The sequence below is a fragment of the Phallusia mammillata genome, chromosome 3 (assembly GCF_965637545.1).
Source record: "Phallusia mammillata chromosome 3, kaPhaMamm4.hap1.1, whole genome shotgun sequence".
Lineage (NCBI taxonomy): Eukaryota > Metazoa > Chordata > Ascidiacea > Phlebobranchia > Ascidiidae > Phallusia > Phallusia mammillata.
In genome coordinates, this window is record NC_137254.1 from 24,866,827 (window position 1) to 24,889,095 (window position 22,269).

A 22,269-nucleotide genomic window follows, 5' to 3' on the forward strand; every position below is an offset into this window, starting at 1 on the left:
ACGAATTGTCTCGAGGATTTTGGATGAGAGAAGCGTTTTTTTTTCAGATTGTATTCTTGTAACGTGTTAAATATCAGAACATTTGCTGTACAGCGTATAGTTTATGCAAAAAATGAACGCATTTAATACTCTTTTGAAATAGCAGTTCAAAAATGTTGCACAAAAATTGAATAACTAACTAGATTTTATGTTTTTAACAATTATACTTCGTATATTTTAGTTGATCGGGTTGGATGTAAAGAATGGCGCAAATTCTGTCATCGGATGTCACAGTTTTGTTTGGTTTTGTTTGGGAGTAGTCAAAGTTATATGTACTAGTTAGGAGTTATCGTGATTTGTTCATGCATCAAACACAAGCTTTACTGAAAAGGTTATCGATCAGGTTAGTGTTTTATTTTTCCAGATTGTTTGACTGTTTTGTTATCTGTTTCATTATTGGTTTTCAATCTTCTACTGTATTGCTGATTGAGCCTAAAATTGTAAGTCGTCAGATGGTACAGAGGCTAAACGAATGTAAATAAATGCCTGATTAACTTTCCCATGCCGTTTATTGGATTTATTTACAACACACGCATACACAAAGCATGCACAGAAAAAATCTTTTAACTGCAATTGCGTTTAAACGAACCGTGGGTTTTCACTGGAGAATAAGTAGCCGCTCATATATAATATACAAATGTAACAGTGGTTGTATGCTAAAAACTTCATAGCCAGAAGTGAAACGTTTAAAGTAAATTTGTCATTTAATTATTGAAAGTACGTTTGTTAAGCTAGGCTAGGTGTTCTAGTTAGCAGGATCGTCCAGCAAAACGGCCTGGCCAGAAGCGTAAAACTAGATTTATACATGATATTATGCTGCTAGCAATCACAAGGCTTTTTTAGTTTAGCGTTTGCTTCGGCTTGCGTACTGAGTTGGTTTGCATAGAGCTGCTTACAATCGACGCGCGCAAAGAGTCATTTTTTCTTCTGATCGCATTCGGCTGGCATTTGAGAACAGCCAGCAAAGGTTGCAACCACATGTTTCTGACTCGGTTTTGTCGGACGCAGTTCACAATGAAGATGAAAATTCCCTGAAAGTACAATGTGATGAATATTTATTTATTATATGGATACTGTGAACAACGACTGGTAACGCTACAGAATTGATGTGTTGAAATATTTTGTCTCAGTTTTCGATACCAACGTGCGAGTACCGAGGGCCGATTTACACCATAAGAATACGGACAACTTTATGCCAATATTTGCTTCGGACAGTACAGCATTAAAAAACAGTTCCGCCAGGTTACTTATATCTTATTCGCTATCATGTGGAGATTACATTTTTTCGGCATGTGTGTATGCACGCCTGTACCCCGACCATGGCAGAAAAATTAGCCAATGATATACAACTAAGTACAACACTACACTTAAGTACTCGGTAATCGTACTCGGTACTCGGTATCGAAGGTATTTACATGTGGTACTCGCACTCGGTATCGGTACTCGCTTCAAAACCTGGTATCGTCCCATCACTAAAAGTTAACCATCTTCATTCGTACCTGGGTGCAGTTGAAAATGGTAAAAAGCCAAGCCATAACCGTTTGATAAACAACGTGATCAGCCGCAAGCATAAGAAATCCAAACACCCATGTAAGGCCCATCATAATCAGCAACATCACGGCTATCAAAAAGTCTTCTCTTCTACTTCTTTGCTTGGCTGTGGATTGAATCTGTAAAAATGTGTGCATACGCAATAGAATTGTTAAATTTTAAATTGGTTGAGTATACAGAAAACTTTTAAATTTATCGTACCACTTTCTTGCGACAGGTTAGTTTCTTTATCACCAGGCTGAAGAAAACGATGTTAGCAATTGCCAATGCTCCAATGGGGACCAAAAAACCATAGTAAAGCGAATACTCATGCAGCCAGCACATGTGCCGCGCACGGTAAGCCGATTGAAAGAATATGTCACCTATGCAAAACAATTGAATCATATATAGCACACTATTGCGTTCTGGCAAAACAACGTTATTTTAAAAACTGAGGTACGTACTAAAATTTGTTGTAACCATATTCACTTTTCAATTGAGATAAAAATCATCGCAACTCAGCGCATTGTTTGGCGAATTCGTGAAAACTTACCGGGATTTGCGTTTTGATTGTCGAAGTAAAATATTGCCACACATGCGTCGACAATCACAATCACAGACGGTGTAACGTACGCTATGATCGTCGGAATGTTGGATGGGGCTTCACCCAGCGTAACCTGTTTACGTATTCGCAACAGTTTACGTGTAATGTCTTTTAAATATGTGTATTCGCAGCACGCGGGTAAAAATTAAACAGTTTTATATCAGTGTCAGGGCTTCTGATTTTGGGTTGTACGCGGCTCACCTGTCCTATGGAAAAATTACTTTGGATAACCGGTACCCATTTGGTAATGCGATGCGCAAGATTAAGATTTTTCATAAAACCACATTACTTTTCCCAAAAAGAAAAAGTGGGCGTAAAAGCTTAAGAAGCCCTGGCCTAAAAGTTTAATTAAATACGACACAATTGGGTGCCGCCAAACTAGCTTTGAACCGTCAGTTTAGTTTTTGTAGGTTTTTCGCCTTCGTTACGTTTTGGGGCAAATAAAAGTTGCATACCTTTGCTAGGGCCTTGTACATATTGTGTGCGTTCATTGTCATCCAGAACCACGCTGCTAGTAAGAAGTAATGTAAAAGTGCGGTGCTGATGTAACAAGCCATGCTGTCTTCGACACGAGACGATCCACTTAAAAAGACGACGTTAGCCACGAGCAGACACGCACATATGTTTACCAGAAACTTCGTTGTCTGTCGATTTCGGAGTTCTCTGTAAGCGAAAATTTGTGTGTAGGTTTCTATTTTCTCCTTTTATTGTAAAGATATAACGAATTAATTTTCTAACTTACATAAGTTTAAAGTTAAAGACTATTTAATGGGTGTAGTGTGTGTTTAACATGTGTGGCTGGCGATATGTATTTTTTCACTCATAACTTAACAAATTATTATCTTCACAAATTAGCGTTATTTGGTAACTTACGTTATTGCAAGATAAATGAGCATCGTCAGTGAAAATCCAACTATAGACAGCGAACAGCCGATGTAGCTAACGATGCCCAGGATAAAGGCTGAAGGCAAAATCTTTGTACTCTGTGGATTTTAGCAAATGTTAAAAAATTTTGTTTCATGATTTAACACCATCACTACGAAAAAGATAGGTTCGAGTGTTTTTATGAAATGTGTAGTCAAACCCACCACTATCATTGAAAAACTCGCGAGTCGGTAACACTTGCACCGGGGCGGGGAACTTCCAGGAATAAGGGTACATCCGTTAGGTACCCATTTCCCGTCAGCTCGTTGGTATACACTGCACTGGGTCCTCGTCACTAAAGACTAACAAACGAAAACAATGCACATGTTTGTCATTGAAAAGAAACTTTTGAATTTTGTCGAAACATCTGAGTAATAAAATGTAGGTTACTTTAATCATGAGGCTTCAGACACTCAGCATGAGCGATGGAGACAACAGTCGCGTATAATAACAGACAGAAAATTGGGTTCGAAAGTTAAAAATGTATATACATCAGTACATAAATATACCATAAACAAATGATGAATTGAAAATAAATTGTAGTAATGAAGTCAAATGGTGGAATTTGTTGAGGCTTATCAAAGTTTTCAGTCTAGGTAATTAGTTTAAAAGAAATTGAAATAACAGTTTTCCAAAGCAAATTTCGAACCCAAAATATGTATATAGTTTTTGGTATGTGCCAATCAGGAGTTACCTGTAAGCTTCCGTTTCCAAAAGGATGCTCTCCTTGCCTATCGGTCGTGTTGGAAAATAACAAGTCGATAGCGTTGGTAGTCCGTGCGGGATTAAAGCCTCGAATGTTGGCAGATATGACCTGCAGATTAATGTTTTAGTTGACCACAAAACCACTCAGAATACCAAAATTTTTTACTTTGCGCCAAAATGCATAAATTTAAGGGCTTGTCTGTACTGTTGTTGGAGTTTCTGTAACGACTACAAGCGTTTCTGTACGTTTTTTTGCTGTGTGTGTTGCATACAACGAATATTTACGGGTGATGGACATTAATGAAGTGCATTCTTATCAACCAGATTCAGCGTGTATCTCACCAACGGTGGATCTTCCGCTGCTGGAAATAGCGCCGGACTGCTGTGGAACACAAACGAGGCACGGACTGGTTGAATCGCAGGAACCACGACAGGAGGTTCCGTTTCGACAACCGGAGGCTCAGTTTCCACAATTGGTGGATCTACAGTTTGCACTGGAGCTGGAGGATTGGTGTTTCCAACCCCGGGCGTGGACGCAGTTGTGCTGGTCGTTGTGCTCGTAGTGGTACTGGTGGTTGTGGTCGATGTCGTGGTTGTCGCTTCCATGATGCTGGCCTCAGCTTCGTCCAACAGCAAACCGGGTAAGCTGATTACTACTACTGCGGTCGGGACAAACGTTCTAGCAAGCACTTCTCGCCCAGGAGCAAATGTTAAAGGTGAATACGGTGCCTCTGGCGATGCTTTCACGGGCTCGGTGATCTATTAAACAGTGACATATGCTGTCATCATTTTTTAGATACGGCATATACCGAGAGAAAAAAACGCTTTAGTTCGTACGGTAATAACACCATTAACACGTAAACAAATGTTCGCAATTATGATGTATTGGCACGAACAAAATCTTATAAGGATATATTCAAATAACCTGTATTGTTGTTTGAGGCGTTTCCAGAGTTATAGTGTTTGTACCCTCGGGTAGTGTAACTCTTTGTATAAACTTTTGTAGAGCATCGTATAAAGCTTTCTTTGTCTCCGCGTTAGATCTGCAAGATGTTAGATTTTTGCAAACTTGAAAAGGCTATAGGGGCAATACTGTGGCTATTTTAACATATTTGGTGCTCAGTGCCCATCAAACCAAAAGAAGTAGCTCTTAAAATGCTCAAAATACTTACGTTGTTGTCTCTTCTGCATCGCTGTCATCATAATTGCGGCCACCCAGTTGGTCAATGATGTTTATGACGTCAAAAAGTACGTTCACCGTGATCTAAGATTGTATTTGTTTAATTACATTCTTGTTTCGAGTTTTCAGTTATACGTATAAGTATGATCACATTTTACAATTTGGTGGAACTGGACTTGCAAAAAAATCTTAAAAAACATTCTTCTAAATATGTCAACTTTTAATGAAACAATTACGATTCTAGACAACTCTGTGGCGATTTTTACCTCGACTTGATCTTCGTCGCTCTCAACAATGGCGATCAATGTTTTTGTGATATTTGCCACACCTTCTTGAGAAACATTGCTCTCAGCAGTTGTCAACAGCTTAAGGCTTGCAACAGTTTCTTTCGCTTGTTTGGTTGTAATGTTTTCAGTTTTAAACTGAAAGAATTCTTAGAACTTTTAATTTTTGCAAAGTTATGATGGCCTTTTGCAATGAACGCAATAAACCTACCTCTTGTGTCACTTGGTTTAAATTAGTCTCGCACTCCAAAACGTGTGGTTCGCTAAAATAGGCAAATTCAGGATATGTTTCGTTCCTCAAACAATCAATTGATGCTTTCGCCCTGCCTAAAAATACGAAATATGCCTGTACCATAACAGAACATGTCGAAATAATTTTTTAGCCAAGGCATTTGTCTGTCGTTTCAAAGCTACAAAACCCTTTGTTGATTTGTCTTTTGTTTTAAACATGTGCTGATGTTCCAGTTATGTGTACTCACCTTTTTGGCATGTTTGGACTGACAAAGATGTAAGATCTACTCTCGTTCTGTTAAAAGACAGGAAATCTTCTTTTCGGCCGTCGTAAATTGTAATTTCGGCACAATAAACTGGAACAAAAATAACGTTTGAATCTTTGGACGTTTATTTGGTTTTTGCCTTAATCAGCAGCATACCGTTAGTCGGCAAACTTGGTGGTAAGGCTGGCACGGTTGTTGGGGACGTTTCTATAAAACAAAGTTGAAAACAGATCAGTTATCGATGAGTTGGACAAAAGTTTGTAAAATTGCAAATACCTTCTTCTGTTTCCTTCGTGGAATGAAAAGTATCATCAGTGTCTATTTCAGGTTTTGTTGTCGTGTTTGTCATTGATTTTGTTTTTGCCTCTGCAGCCGTTGTCATGTGGTGCGTAGAAATGTCTGTAGATGCCAGTGCCGTCGTTTCCGTAAAAATTGTTAAACCACTGGTTGTCATATGCGATGTTGCGCCGGTTTCTGTGTAAGTTGAGGCGGAATCAGACTTATCCGTTCTAGTTGTTTTTGCTGGTGTGGTATCGGTATTAGACCCTGAAGTGATTTCATCCATTGCAACTGCAGTAGAACTTTGTAAATTCTCTGCTTTTGGTGTGACAGTACTATCTGGTCCATTAGTAGCAGAATTTGATCCTTCCATTGTGTCTGTAACTGTCTCGTGCGTATTATCTGTCGTAGGTATAGCACCAGTAGAGTCAACCTTGGTTCCCTCCTTTGTAGCTGTTGTTGGTTTAGTATCGGTTGATGAAACGAGTGGATCTTTTGTGTTGGTAACATTCGTTGATTGACCGCTTTTGGCCAATGTAAAGGCTATCGTCTGTCGAGCAGCATTTGTGGTTCCCAAATTTTCACTGGTACCTAAAGCAAACCGACTTGTTGTAACACCATGCTTTTTTCAATATAGGGTGATTTTAACATTTTTTGGGTAATTAAAAGAAATACAGTATAAGCATCGACTAACCTATACCATCTGTTTGTTGTGGCGTAGCATCGTCTACTGCTTCTGTTGTTACATCCTCGATTCCGTGTGGTGTTAGGTCTTCAGTTTGTTTGGTTGTTGGGTTTAGAGTTGACACTATTAGTAGGGAAGAAGAAGAGGTTAGGGGAATTTTAACCTCCGTGATGTGTAGTTTTTTATGATATGGTTGGACAATTTTATGTAACCAAATCCGTTACGTGGGTAAATATTCATGTTACGTTATTCGTTTCAAATTACTAAGTAACGATTTTTTCAACTGAAGTGAGTGTGATTTTGGGTTTAGTTCTTGCTTTATGCCGTTTACGAATTACATAGGTCTTCAAAACCGTACTTACGTTGGACTGATTTTTCCTCGGAAGTAGTGCTAATTGCTATTGTCGCTGTGTTGGCTATGGCCAGTGAAGCACTGGTTGCGGCAGGAGCTTGAATGGTCGTTGGTACCATAGTTGTTAGTGGTTCCACAGTGGTTGTTACCAGTTCAGAGCCTGTTGAATGACTGGTTATTGTTTGTGTCGCTTCATTCGTCGAAGTTGGTGCAGATATTGAAACTAGTTCAGTGCTTGAAACTGGTTCTGTGTTTGTTGCCGGTTGTGTGTTTGTAGATTGTGCCTTAGTAGTTTTTGCTTCTTCAGTGAATGTAACTGTTGTGGTATTTGACATCATTTCAGTACCTGTAGATGGTGTGATGGTTGTCACCAGTTCTGTGATTACAAAATGCTTTAAGTTTGAAAATGAATATTTGTGTCGGAAATGGTCGTTTCTATTTAAATTGTTAAACTATTCAAATACAACGCCGATTTTTTCCTTGTTTCTGCATAACTGTTTTATTAAAACAATGATTTAAAGTCAGTTATGATGGTGTATAAAAGCAAAGCAAAGTTGTTTCTACCCCCAAAAGTCAGACGTCACCATCAGTTTGATTTTCTACACCGCACGCGTTTTAACAAACAGTTTACTACTGAAAAAGGAAAAAAAATAAACGCTAGTTTACCTGCACCAGCCGTTTGTGCTGTGGCATACTCAGTTGTCTTTGTGGTCACTTCTTCGTTTACTTGTGTCGTTGTACCTGCAGTTTGTATTGTGGTTAGGTTAACGGCCTGTATTACCGCATAACATATTGTGTTAGAATAAAATTATTGAATTATTTTCACCTCAAGGGAATTGTTTTTGTTTAACCATAAATAAAGCAATGTTGGTTGAGGTTTTCTGTTTAATTATATATATTTTATTGTTTTTTGAAGACAACAAACTTTAAACTGGCGGTTTTCCCCCGCTATAAACGTAACATGGATGGACAGAATAGACATATTTCAACTTTAGTTACATTTTATATTAACCCGTCGGTTTACCAATAGTTGCTGTGTATTTGGTTTGCAAGTTGGTTGATACAGCTCTTTTCTTGTCCGTTCGTGTTATCTGTAATACGAATCCCCAGACACGCTTTACTAGGATGGCCACGTCGTAAGTGTGTGTATGTGTCCCTATGATCTCAACATCGATGTTGTCTATCGGGTAACTTAAACAGGCCTCGAACTCCACGTTGACCTGTATTTCTGGGTCAGCTGTGGTGGATATGTTTTGATATCCTTCTAGCACGCTGACTAAAAAAATAGAAAAGTACGTTGCCAGTATTCAACAGTATTGATTTTTTCCTGTCGAAAATGTTTACAAATAACAACATTCATTTACAGCTTAGTTAGAAATTGTTCGGCATTCTAAGTTACTTGTACACTGAAAACTTGTTTCTCGCATTGCTAATTTATTTCCATAAAACATAATTACCAAATTTTAAACAACACACACGATTGCTTACTATTGCTTCGCCTTTCACACACTAGGCCCTTGCTTTTTCCACAGCCTTCTGTAAACCATTGGCCATTGTTTAGTACGACGCAATTTTTATCAGCAGCAGTGCTGTTCGATTCCGATTTGCCAAATCGTGACTCGCTTGGCAACAATGGAGTTCCGTCTATCCACGTAAAGTTGCTGAAAGTTTCCGTTAAATCGAAAAGTCCAATCCAAAGTTCCACGTGAGTATCTGTTGGTGTTGTTTCAGTTATATTTTGAAACATTAGCAGCATGAGCTCAAAACGAATTTTTGACATAATCTGTATTCAGTAATTCTTGTAATAGTTGTAATGGCAACATTTTCTTATAAAAGTTGTATCAAAGTTAAATCAACATTGCTCAATTTCGCACCTTTCGTATTAACCAGGTTATTTATGAAGTTTGATGTATAGTTGCTTTTCACCATTGCAAGTGTCGCATTGAATCGCTGGCATTCGTTTTGAGCCTCTTCGAACTCGAAGCTTGCCGTCCCATGTATGAAGTATTCGGTCGGTCCGCACCCGTACCACTTATCTTCTGCAAAAATACATTTTTTACATTTCCAATACCTTCGGTTTGCGCCTTTCAATTCCATGTTATCAGTTTACAAATTTTTAAATCCAGTTAACCTTTGCTACCATTTTTTTTGTTTACGGTACATTTTTATAAAATTTGGTTTGAAAAGTTTCGAAATCACATTTAGTGCAATTAGCAGTTGAAACTCTAATGAACCTGTAAATTGTGCTTACCGACATATGGTGCTGAAGTGGTGGTCACCAGTTTATACCTTGCGGAGGTTGACACTAGCTCAGTGGTTGTTTCTCCCAGGGTTGTTGCTGTTTTAGCGTTTGTTGGTGTTGAGGTGCTTTTCACCAGTTTAGTGGTTGTTTCTGGTGCCGTGGTTGTCTGAGGTTCAGTGGTTGTTTCCAGTTCAATTGTTGTATCTGGTACCGTTTTCGTGGTCTGTTCAGTGATTGAAACTGATGCTGTGGTTGTATCTAGTTCAATGGTTGTTGCTGGCACCGTGGTTGGCACTAGTTTATTAGTTGTATCTGGTACTGTTTTCGTCGCCTGTTCATTGCTTGTGGCTGGTGCGGTGGTTGTTGTTTCAGGAGTTGTATCGGGTAATGTGGTTGTCACAACATCAACGCTTGTCGCTGGTACTATGGTTGTCACTATTTTAGTGGTTGCATCTGGTTCTGCGGTTGTCAACAGTCCAACACTTGTCGCTGATGCCATGGTTGTCACCATTTCAGTGGTTGGAACTGGTTCTGCGGTTGTCACTAGTTCAACGCTTGTCACTGGTGCTGTAGTTGTTAATATTTTAGTGGTTATATCTGGTTCTGTGGTTGTCACCAGTCCAACGCTTGTCACTGGTGCTGTAGTTGTTAATATTTCAGTGGTTGTATCGGGAACTGTGGTTGTCACCAGTTCAACGCTTGTCGCTGGTGTTGTGGTTGTAACAAGTTTGGTATTTGCAAACTCCGTGGAAGTTGGAAACACTCTCGTTGTTTCCGATACCGTCGTTACGTAATCTGTTGTCCTGTCCGCGGTCGTTTCTGCGCAAATGACTTGTATTATAATATTTTTTTTTCAATAGTGGTACTAGACATTTCTCTAAAACTGTTATGTTTCCTGCAGCTGCTAAATACAGTATTTCCTTCAATTTGCTTTTTAATATTAAAAATGTTTTTGTAGTATTTCAATTAAAAAAAAATCATGTATGCAACATGTATTTGTGGAAAAATAAAATTTAGTTACCTGCATGTGTCGCTGGTCGTGTTGAGGCACCGGTGGTTTGTTTTGTGGTTACTTGGGTAGTTTCATGTGGTGTTGTGTCGGTATTTTGTTTTGTCGTTGGTTGCGTAGTTGGTGCTACCATATCACCTGTTTTAAAATGTAGTATTTTTCTTTATATACACTCAGACGTAAATTTTACGTTTTTTTGTTTTGTTTTGGAAGTCGTAAATCGATTTACTGCCATAAAAAAAACACCACGAGAGAACTGTCTTTATGGAATTATTAAGATTTTTTTATTTTTCGATATGTAATAGTAGTAATTTGATTTTTTAAATGGACTTACTTAGATAGGCTTTCCATTTAATCTGTAACATTGTGGAGAACCCTGGTTCGTCGTCAGTTCTAGTCAAGTTTAATGCGAATCCCCAAACATGCTTTGCCACAATGTCCAAACTATAAGTGTAATTGGTGTCCATTTGAACCTCAACTTGTATGTCGCCAATAGCATAACTTAGACAGGCCTCATACTCCACATTGACTTCTATGGAGCGGTTAGCACTGCCGGAAATGCGCTGACATCCTTCCAGTACGCTGACTTAATACAGTAGAAAGTTTCGTTAATTGTCTTTTTGTCCAAAACAAATGTGCAACTTATACGTTCTTAACCATATGGCTTCAACGATAGTGCAACTGACGCTGTTTTAAATGTCTTTAATTTATTACCTTTGTTATACCCTGAAAACTTGTTTACGTATGTATAAATGGTTTATTCTCATTAAAGTTGCTGCTTACTCAATACTTAACGTTTAACATTACTTACTATTGCTCGGCCGTTCACACACCAGGCCTCTGGTAAACTTGCAGTGTCTTGAAAGCCAACCTTCCGGCTTAAGCAGCAAACATAACTCTTTCGTATCATTATGGAGCCAGTTTCCGAAGAATCGTGACTCGCTGGGAAGCAGAGGACTTCCGTCTATCCACATAAAACTATTTCCTATTCCAGTTGGGTCTATAAGCCCAATCCACATGCCGCTGGAAACATCTGATGAAGAAAACGGATAAACTGTATTAATTCAATTTAAGTCTATTACCAGTTTGCCAATTATGTTTTTACGCCAGATTTCTTGATGAATAAGAAACCCGACCTAGTTCCCATAATTTCTGCTCTTACCTTCAACCACAGTTAGGTTTTTTAAGAATTGTGATGTGTAGCTGCTTTTTATCACTGCAAGGGTTGCATTGAATTTTGCGCATTGGTTTCGCGCCTGGTAGAAGTCGAAACCCTTGTGTGTGTATATTAGGTATTCGGTTGGTCCACATCCATACCACTTATCTTCTGCAAAAGAATGCACCAATTAAACCAACTTGTTGCCGTAACCAAAACTGAAACTAGCTAGGTTATATGGGTTGTGTATATTTTTGACCTCTGCATAAATTGCCTATGTTATAGTAAACTGAAGCTTTACACTTACAACCAGGAAGATTCCTGTATAAGCTCAGTTTTATGATTGTCTATGTTGTTTCAAAAGATAATGATTTCGGTAACGTGTTTTTTTATATATAAAGGATAATCCCATGAACGAAAGCAGTAACAGTTTATGATGGACACACAAAATTCTCGTATGCACAACAGACACTAATGTGAAGTTGTTTTTAGGACTTTTTTCTCTAAGTGGGATATTTTAGCGACTGAGCAGATTTTGTTGGTAAAACTGTCTGTTACCCTTGCAAGTGTTTGTAAACAATTTTATTCTAAAACGGACTTTGTTGTAGCTGTTATATAAATCCACCCGGCCTATCAAATGCGACATATCGAAATCAATCACATTTTGTCCGTATGTCTAATGCAGTGGTTCTCAAACTTTTTTGTTGTCGGGACCAAATGGTAGTTTTTTAAGTGTGTAGGGAGCCGCAAAAAAACGAAACATTGAGAAAATCACTAAACATTATGACTTTGAAAGCTAAAATACCAATGTTTGGTGGTTTTCTGAGGTCTGGTGCGAGCCGCAAAATAAGTAGTTTGGAGCCGTATGCGGCCCCGAAATCCGAGTTTGAGAACCACTGGTGTAATGGCTGATGTCATGAAAGAATATGTGTTCATCTCAGATGGTGTAACTTTTTAACGTTTTGTTAAATCAACTTTTTTGACTTTCATGGGATAGGATTTTCAAGTTGTTACAGTTAAGATCACAATTATTTGCCTTTTTGTGTAACAAATGTTAATTAATTCATGTGAAACGTTTTTTTCACGTTTCCACAAACAATGTCGTTATCAGTATGGATTTTGTACTGAAAACAAGTTGAAATTTTCATCGAAAGTTGAGGCTTTTTGTTCATTAAATGATAAATTGGATAGAGATAACCCAATTGGGCTTCTAAATTAGATTACACAATTAGAGTCTTACCAATGGGAGGGTTTGTCGCCAAGGCCATGCTTGTTACTGGTGGTGTAGTGGTTTCCAGTGATGCGGTGGATGCTACAAGTGAGGTTGTTGCTTTTGCGGTGGTTGCAATTGGCATTGTGCTTATTGCTTGTGCAGTGGTAACCGCTGGTGTTGAGAGGGTCGTTAATGCTAGCAGAAAAAAGCTTAAATTGTTTTCAATTTACAAATTACTTACAGATAAAAACTTACAGTTTGATTGGAACTACTACAACTGATTGCAAAAAGCTTGTGTGTTATGTTAGTTGCATATAGTATATCGATTACCTACAACTTACTGAATATCCTCTTCCACTTAAGTACCAGTTTTGTTGGGAAGTCCAATCGGTCGTCAGTGCGCGTTATGTTCAATTCAAAACCCCAAAAATGCGTAGCTACGACTGTTAGGTCGTACGTAAAAGTGTGATCATAAGAAATTGTCACATTTATGTCGTATGGCATGTTGGTTTGACAGGTCTCAAAAGCCACGTATGTTGTTACTTTTCGGTCGGCTGTAGCTGTTATCCCTGTGCATCCACGCAAGACGGTAGCTGCATATAAGAATCAAGAATATCTTGAGGTTTCAAAACAACTAAAATGGCTTACATTCTTGACATAACAACTGCAAAACAAGCGGTCGTATAATTTTGTTTTAAATTACTCACTGTTGCGTTGTCTTTGGCACACATAACTTTTCAAGTGAGTACATCTGTTTGACTGCCATTGGGCCGTTTCGAATAAAAATATAACACAGTCTCTTGATGCTCCATTGTTGTTGAGGGGATTTCCACCCTCAAACCGCCATTCGCTGGTTATCAGCGGACTTCCATCAACCCACATAAAGTTTTCAGCTGTACCAGTTACATCTTCCAAGCCGATCCAAGCACTGGAGTAACCTTCGGTTAAAAAATGAAAAATATCTTTTACTAATATGCGCTTTGGTGTATTACAAAGCCCAATCGACTTCAAGGGGAAGGGGAGTTTTAGTGGGTACTTATGACCCAAAAAATTAACAACATTTTGTTCAAGTTTGTAATAAAATGTATCTTTTTTGTTAAAAATATTTAGAACTAACTTTTTAGCCAGGTCAAGGAATCATTTATGATACTCAAAATATACAAAACACGGATATTACTAAACTGCAAAACTTCTACGAAATAGTTATGAAGACCTTTTACCTAAATGGGTAAAGATGTATTGTATAAACTTTGATGTGTAGTCGTTTCTTATTGTAGCAAGCGTTCCACCAAATGTCTCGCACTTAAGGCGAGCTTCGTCGTACGACAAGCCTGGTTGATTCTGTACTAGATACTCGGTCAGGCCACATGGGTACCACTTTTCCTCTGCGTTAAAATGAAGTAATCTTGTATTTGAAACTGGATTTGTTGTTTCAGAAAACATTTTTTTCATTTCTTTACCTGATATGCGTGGTATCATAGAAGTATTGGTTGGCGTTTGAGTTTGGGTTGTTGTGGGTGGTGTAATTATCGCTGGTATTGTTGTTTCTGTTGTTGTTGCTGGTGCAGTCGTTTCCGCTGGTTTTGTGGTAACCGCTGGTGTACTGATGGCTTCGAATGCTGAGGAAAAGAAAACTGATTAAATGCACAGTTATAAGGGGTGATTCGTGACAATATAATAAATCAACCTAGCCTCTACTTGTCGTTTGTGTTTATTTGGATTAGTTATTCTTTGTAAATAAGACTGTACAATGCTACTATTAACTGGTACTTACTAAACGTTCTTGTCCACTTGATTAGCAAGCTAGTTGGGAAATCCGATCGATGGTCGGTTCGCGTCAGGTTTATTTCGAAACCCCAGTCATACGTAGCTACGACCGCCCAATCGTAAGCAAAATTACTGTGGTAGGAAATTGTCACATTAATGCCATACGGGTCGTCACTTGTACAACTCTGAAATTCAACTTCGACTGTTGTTGTTTGGTCAGCGGTAGTTGTTATGTTTGCACATCCATGCGAAACGCTAGCTGTAGAAAAAAGAGAAAATTTACAAGACGATAGAGTTTAAAAACAAGTATAAATGTTCGGTTGTAATTTTTGTAAATTTTATAAATGTTCGGTTGTAAAAAAAAAATTAAGTAATTTTTATTTCACAATATATGCTTTTTCGGGGGCTTTGTTAGGTTACTTACTTTGAATTTGTCGTTGGCACACAAAACCTCTTGGAAAATCGCATCGTCGTACAAGCCATCCATATTCATTTGAATGCAAAACACAGTCTTCCTCCTTTCCGTTAGCATTCGTCGGTTCGTCTCCTTCAAACTTTGACTCGATTGGCAGCAATAGACCACCATCAATCCATTTGAAGTTTTGAGTGTTACCAGATGCCGATTTTAATCCAATCCAAATATTTTTGTCAAATTCGTCTTTAAATAATAGTACAACGTATTACTTCATGGTTATTACGTTAGGATGCAGCTTTGGTGATGATTTCAGTAATGAGTACATGTACATTGTTGTTGAACTTTTAGTCATAGAATCATCCAAATGTTTTTCTCTTACTAAGTCAGGATAGTTGACACTAGAAGAACTATAAGTATGCGGCATGTATAGTTGAAGCTAAAACGTAAGTTATGATAGGAAAAAAACACTTGATTTGCACATTTGTGATGATATATAATTTTACGACTACAGCCGCTGCAATTGCCTATTTGTTGTACCGTTCTAAATGAAGATTAAATGGATTATTATAAAGGTTACGGTTACAGAGCTGATTCTGGAACACACTAGTTGTGATTTCTTCAAGTTCGATTACGGTTCAAACAAATTCCATTTTGTTTTTGTTTTGAGCTACTCTTGCACTTATGTGCCCTGTGTAAAGGTTGTGTCTAATTCACTATCTATCAAAAAGTAGACCACCCGGAAAGACCACTGTCGTGAGTTCGAATCCCACTGCAGGCTAGTTTTTTCTAGCTTACGCATTGCCACATGGTCATGCTTGGTGGCCGCCTATTTCGGAATAACGCCTAAAATGGGGCTGGAGTACTGTGGTTTGTATATGAGTGTGCCGTGGTCGCTGGTGTACATATAGATACTTCACGGCTGATCCCAGTTATTAATTTATTTATGTACATCTTAACTGAATTATAAGATGCTGTACAGTACCATCAAGGCCTTGGATGTAGTTTATAAATTCGGACGTGTAGTTTTTCTTCAGAATTGCAAGGGTTGCGTTGAATGTCTCGCACTCAACCCGAGCTTCGTTGAAATTAAAGTTATGCTCATTATGCACCAAATACTCTTGTAAACCGCACTGGTACCACTTATCGTCTGCAATTAAAAGAGTGTATTATTCGATTGAATGTCACTGGTACAAAAATATTTTTTGTTTATTTTGAACCCCAACAAAAGTTCGATGTTGTTGTTATGACAGAACAAACCAGATATTTACCAACAATTGGTGGTGCAGCCGTCATTGCTGGAGTTATGCCTAAAAAATTAAGCTAAGTTTGTTTGCTGTCTATTCTATGTGAAACAAACCTTATTTGCAAAACAATTCTTATCTTTAAAAACGCGTGAAAATACTGTAGTATCCAGTTTGAAAAAACGAAATTGAGTATTTAGTGTCTTTTTTACCCCAACATAATTATATTCAATGATAAATCATATTTTTTATCAAACGTACCTGATATATTTAATCTCTGACAAATAAAGCCTCTCGGATGAAAGCAACCTCTAGAAAGCAATCGGCCATTTTGAGATAATGCTCCACAATTTTTCGCTTCTTCGTTTGTGTTTAATGGTTCCGGAGATACAAAACCTAGTTCGCTTTCTGATAATGGAGTTCCATCTAACCAGGTGAAGTTGGTTGTCGTTCCTGTGTTGTCTTGCAAACCGATCCATGGATGTTGAAATCGTTTTGCTGTTGGTTCAAGAGCATTTTGTATCATAAATACCATCAATGCAGCAATGGTTTTAGACTTTGGATTAGATATTTCGTGAAAGGTTGTTTTGTATTTTGAAAGTTGGATGGTTTGAAGAAAGCCATCACACTGCTTTTATTACAGTTTTGTCAAAGACTTTTATAATTAACAAACAAACAAACTTTTGGTCAAGTTTAAACCAACGTGTTTAACTGATGTATAGATGCGTAGCTTTTTTCCCCTGCTTTGAACATAACATTTGTTGGAACTTTCTGCTAAGTTTTGAAATATTAAACATGTAAGTAATTTTGGTGTGCAATTTCAACAAGCGAAATTTTTGCACTTACTTCTAAAATCAGATGAAGTAAGAAAATTTGCGGTTTCATTGTTTCGTACGATGGCCAGAGATGCATTGTATGCTTCACACATCTTTCGAGCTTCGTCAAAGGAGTAGTTCGTGTTTTCATTTATCAAAAACTCGTAGTGACCAAATTGATACCATTTTTCAACTGCAAAAATATTCTACCACTTTATTCCATTCTAACTAATTTATTTTATTTTACACAAACAATCTGATTTTATACATTATTATTTTAAAATAATTAGTATATTTTGTTTGTATTGGTTCATTATTCTATTCAAATATGATTGCAAATTGTAAAAAGTCTGTATTTAACGCAAAAGGTAATAATTCGTAATTTTTCGACATGTTGCAAGCTTATATAAAAGCAGACTTAGTTGTTGTTCAATACTTACCAAACGGCGGAGGCGGCTGAAAACCTACAACATAAAAATGACATTAATTAAAAGAAAACTAAATAAACTTCATTTTTAAATTTATGATAAAGCAACGAATGCTCGACACTTAAGTGTTGTGTACAAATTGTTTACAGCGTGCTTTCTTTGCATATGATACTGGCAACGTGGTATAAAAGCATAGAATATTCTGTCAAATACCAGTATCGTAACCTTTCAAGCGATAGCGATTGTTGGCCAGTTCCACTCAGGTGTAGGAATAAGAAATAACTCTTACTGTAATACGCCGCCCATTTGATCTGCGCATTGGACGGTGTTCCTGAAATGCTGTCCATTCTTATTACTAGTACATCAAATCCCCAATAGTAGATGTTCATTAACAGAGCTTCATATGTGTAACCGCCTTCAGCGATGACAAACACATCAACTGATTGCGGAGTATCAATGACGCATGTGCGAAAACGCACTGACACTATTGTAGTGTACTCCGTGCTGTTATAGTCCTGACAACCACTGATGATATCTTTGGACACAAATGAATGTATTTAGGGCAGTTTTAAATGCAAAAAAAGTGATGCCCTACTTTACATTTTACTATAAGCAATTTTTTTTGCTTACTTTGCTTCTTCTTTGGCAGTGTAAAATGTAGTGAATATGCACCGCTGTTATATAGTTGTGTACATGGTAAAAGTTACTGTTTTGGGCCTTTTTTAATTTGCGAAGTAAGCGATTTTCAGCATTTGATACTGGGATAAAATCATAGCGTTCTTGATTAGTTTGTTTACGCCCAAAATTGGCACTAATGTATACGAGTCATCGTTCAAATCGAAATAATACAACAATTTGAAATAGTAGAACAAAGGCCAGAGCAAACAAACCTGTCTGGTTCGTAGCCCTTTCGCAAATAAAACCTCTTCGCTGGAAGCATTGTCTAGAACTTAATTGTCCGCTATGGGACATCAGCACACAATCCACGTATGGATGATCTAAGTTAATTGGTTCCGGGGGCACAAACTTTGGTTCGCTTTCTTGAAACGAGCTTCCGTCAGGCCAGAAAAATTCGTTTGAATCTTCACCTTGGTTCCGCAGTCCTATCCACGCGTTTACAGATGTTTCTGTGTAACATCAGATGTTGCTTGTCACATTGAATTGCAGTAAAACGTAAATTGCAATCTATGTTCATAATATCGTTTAACTCATCACTTTAAAATATATAACATGATCTCATTTATAAATATGTAAACTTGTTACTTGGTATCTCAAATATATCACAAATGTCTCGAGGACTATTTTGCGGGAAAAAAATCCTTTACATAATCAAACTAACAATATGCTTAATATGTTACTTGTGATACCTGCCAAAATGCCGAGCGAAGTAAGAAACATCACCGTTTCGTTTGTTCGTAGGAAAGCCAATGTGCCACCAAAACCTTCACAAACACTCTCAGCTTCTTCATACTTGTGATCATGGCCGGTATGAATTAGGAACTCGTTCCTGCCGCATTGATTCCATACTTCCACTGCATTAAAAACATCAGTTACTATAACGTAAGTTGCAGAAAATAAGGCGCATTTTTGCAGTATGGAGAAATTTTTCTATTCTGTCACAAATTGTTAATGCCAGGTTACATCCATCCCGAATTTCATTGATCTTTGCCCCAAATAGACCTTAACATCCGGGTAAATTTCTCCAAATACATTATTATTATTATTATTATTATTATTATTATTATACAAGTGCAACACATAAACGTTTTGCAATTTTACTTACCTATCGGCTTAGGAGTTGCGACGAAATCTATATTAAAAAAGACAAAGTTAAAATTAACAACTAAACCACAAACGGTTGATATATATTTTCAAACTGCACTTCTGTATTGGAATTAGTTACACTATTCGATGTTATCGTGTGTTTACCGATTCTTAAACCAACTACATGACTATATAGTGTTGTTAAATCCCTAATCACAATGCCATCTATGATTTATTTTGTGATGTGTTTCAGATTGCTACGCTGGTTTCTCCGGTTTTCCGAAAAAGTTATGAAACGTTTGCTTCTCAATGATATGTACAATTTTGGTTGAGAAAAAAAGATGAAAATCAACTTACCGAATTCCGCTGTCCAGTTTAGAAATATATCTGATTCATTCCACGATGGGTAAGTTTCTTGTTTGTTTTTTGTCTCAACCGATACCGTAATTCCACATCGGGTACTGCTAAGTAAATTTGCGGTGAGAGAATTTACCCGCATCTCATTGCCGTACAAATTCAAGGTAACGTTAATGGAGTTTTCTCCGTAACATTTGTCATAAGGAATCCAGAACGTTCGCGGCGAGGTTGTGTGTCCCGCGAAAGGTCCGACTTGTATAGTCCCGCTTAATTCTACAATGTTCTTGTTTGAAATTTTCGTTTATGATCCTCATGCAAAATGAACATGGCTTACCTTCAGGTAGCTGTGATGTGGTTGAAGCCGTTGTGTAACTGGTGTTGTTGTTTTTCGAATCTTAGAGAGAAAAAATTTGTTTATTAAATCTTTAACGAACGATTTTGTTGTTAAAGTTTTGTCACATGTGAGAGTCGCAGCGAGTTGCTTTTTTGCCAAACGACAGTTTTTTCCTGTTAAGATTTATTGTACAATCATTAAATGGAATACTTACCATAATATGCGCTCCAACTGATTGTTGGTCCATCAGCTGACCACCAACGGTGTTGAAGTATATCGGTCATCCCGCCATAAACTTCCAGTGTAAACCCACAGTTATCACGACTTACAACTTTGTTTGTAAATGTAATGTTATCTGCTAATGTCTCACTTCGTTCCATTCCAATCACAAAACGGTCTGGAGGGTTTTGCAAACAAGGCGATTGGTTGTATTTGACGTAAAACGTTTGAGGGTGTGTTAAATGTCCAGAAAAGGTTTCGGTTTCAAAACAGCCTCTTGCAACTGAAGCTAAAATAGAAGGAAGGTTATAAACACAGTCGATTTGGGTGGTTTAATCCTATAATCAGTCGTATTTTACCAGTTGTACATACCATTTTGAGCTTCAGCCCGCAAGAAACTTGCTTCAAGGAATATCACAATTAATATCGTCCTTATCATTTTCTATGATTAGTTTTATTGTACAAACAATTTTTTTCCATATTCAATTCGCTCTAAACAATATTAAAATCTCAGTAATTCCCAAAATGCTACATAAGTTGTTATTGTATGTACTGCGGTGTAAAAAAAATTTGGTTTTACTGAACTCAAATAAGTTTTCTCTAAATATAAAACTGCCAAGAAAAAATAATGCAAGCTGTCAATCTTTTTTGTTCAAAATCAAAAGACAAAGTTTAGCTTCCAACAAAATTTCCAAGCAAAACTGATTGTCAAGTATCTCTTTGTTTAAAATTGAAACCCCTGTGTTTTACACAAACCTACTGACCTTTTAGTAATTTTACTTTTGTTTTTTTGGGTTTTGTGCGCATTTTAATGTGATTCATCGAGCACGGGTATCGATCGACGCGAAACTGAATTGTGACGTAAAGGAAGTGAAATAGGCAACTTTATTAATCTATTGTTTCGATTTTTTCGCTCAGCTAAGTCATAGTACCATTGACTTGGTCATTCCTGTGGCAGCTTTCATCCCAACCTATATCCTGTAAAGTTGCTTAGTTGTGTTCATTGCACAACCAATACACACATCAAGTCTATGAACAATCTTTGCTCAGAACAGAAGTGTCGTATGGTATAAATAAACGGCCTTGGTTATAAATGCAATTAATTAAAAATACAGTGTTAGACATTCCTAAGAGCATTTAAGTAGTGCTTCTTCAAATTTTCATTTATGAAACTGATGACAAGTGTAATTTTTGTTTTAAGTAAGTGCAATAATTTTCGAATCCCTTCATTAGATCGCGCTACCAAAAAGCAGTGATTTCATCTGCATAAAATTTAATTATAGTTTTGCATCAGCAGAGCATGCATCACTCGATTTACGTGTTACCTTTATTGTGCGCATATGTATTTACAAAACAAAACACAATGTAATACGTGCACGAAAACACTAATTGATTAGCTTTATATTTACACTATCGTATGGGCAATTTCATTCTCCGCGACCAATAACCTTGAGGCTATATCCACTAAAATAAGACCATCTACTTCCCTTTTTTGTTCATGATTTTGCGCTATGAAAAATCTAATCTATGTATAAAAACCACAATCGCTTCTGTATACTGTACAAGCGTTCATTGCTCATTAAACACTAGCGCGACAAAAGTCTCTTTTAGTCTATTAAATGTCCATTCAGTCTTTAAAGTCTGATGAAACTTAAGCCTTTGCTTTGCTTGTGAGTCTGCTTGTTTCCATTTCAATGGATAAGGAGCCACTTCGTCTTGCCATTCGACAGGCAAGGCATGCGAGCAATGGTCCACACCACATCTTACGCACTCGCTCTTGGCGCACGCAGTTCAGCAGGAAGATAATAAATCCCTAAAAGACAAACAAACTTGTAGTTTTTGAACCTATTGTGGATTGAATTTGTTGGTTTGGGGTATCGAACAACACATACAGACTTTTTTTTATATTTTGTTATATTTCGAGTGACGATCCCTTACGTTAATCTCACAGCTTCGACCAAATCCTTATTACTGTTATTTTTCCGGTCACGTCTAAAACTGCGGGCCCACTTGGATCACTTGGCCCGCTTGGCCCGCTTGGCCCAGCACTTGGCCCGCCTCATGCAATTGGAAAACTGCGGGCCCGCTTCTTGCAAGTATAAAAATTGTAGCCCCACTATATATCCAGTGCTTGGCCCGCCTCTCGTATCGAAAAACCGCGGGCCCACTATATCCTGTGCTTGTCGCGTCTATCGCAAGGAAAAACTGCGGGCCCACTACATCTATTGCT

General features: G+C 37.6%; 1 protein-coding gene across 1 annotated transcript; it reads right to left on the minus strand.

The window, feature by feature from the left end:
- Positions 1–34: 34 nt before the first annotated feature.
- Positions 35–20,478, minus strand: LOC145219873 (uncharacterized). Its single transcript, XM_080087180.1, has 47 exons — positions 20,412–20,478; positions 20,035–20,328; positions 19,821–19,880; positions 19,487–19,759; positions 19,149–19,175; positions 18,733–18,897; positions 18,256–18,492; positions 17,655–17,900; positions 17,378–17,401; positions 16,969–17,130; positions 16,384–16,620; positions 16,150–16,188; positions 15,864–16,028; positions 14,891–15,124; positions 14,474–14,725; positions 14,160–14,318; positions 13,920–14,084; positions 13,407–13,637; positions 13,041–13,292; positions 12,727–12,894; positions 11,493–11,657; positions 11,142–11,363; positions 10,665–10,916; positions 10,343–10,468; positions 9,331–10,140; positions 8,954–9,118; positions 8,568–8,792; positions 8,104–8,355; positions 7,746–7,820; positions 7,090–7,455; positions 6,737–6,850; positions 6,040–6,633; positions 5,920–5,970; positions 5,746–5,853; positions 5,478–5,593; positions 5,249–5,404; positions 4,975–5,066; positions 4,728–4,845; positions 4,145–4,561; positions 3,792–3,911; positions 3,262–3,399; positions 3,047–3,156; positions 2,629–2,836; positions 2,123–2,246; positions 1,792–1,952; positions 1,539–1,709; positions 35–1,070 (listed from the first exon to the last, which is right to left on the minus strand). The coding sequence occupies exons 1-47, from the start codon at positions 20,476–20,478 to the stop codon at positions 879–881; spliced, it is 9,105 nt and encodes a 3,034-aa protein (XP_079943306.1). The 3' UTR covers positions 35–878.
- Between the last annotated feature and the right edge of the window lie 1,791 nt (positions 20,479–22,269).

Excerpts from the sequence above, each read along its gene's own strand:
- LOC145219873 (XM_080087180.1), bottom strand. The coding sequence starts at position 20,478 with ATGATAAGGACGATATTAATTGTGATATTCCTTGAAGCAAGTTTCTTG. Across the intron at positions 20,329-20,411 it reads GCGGGCTGAAGCTCAAAATG|CTTCAGTTGCAAGAGGCTGT; the intron begins GTATGTACAACT and ends CTTCTATTTTAG. Across the intron at positions 3,400-3,791 it reads TTGGAAACGGAAGCTTACAG|TCTTTAGTGACGAGGACCCA; the intron begins GTAACTCCTGAT and ends TTCGTTTGTTAG.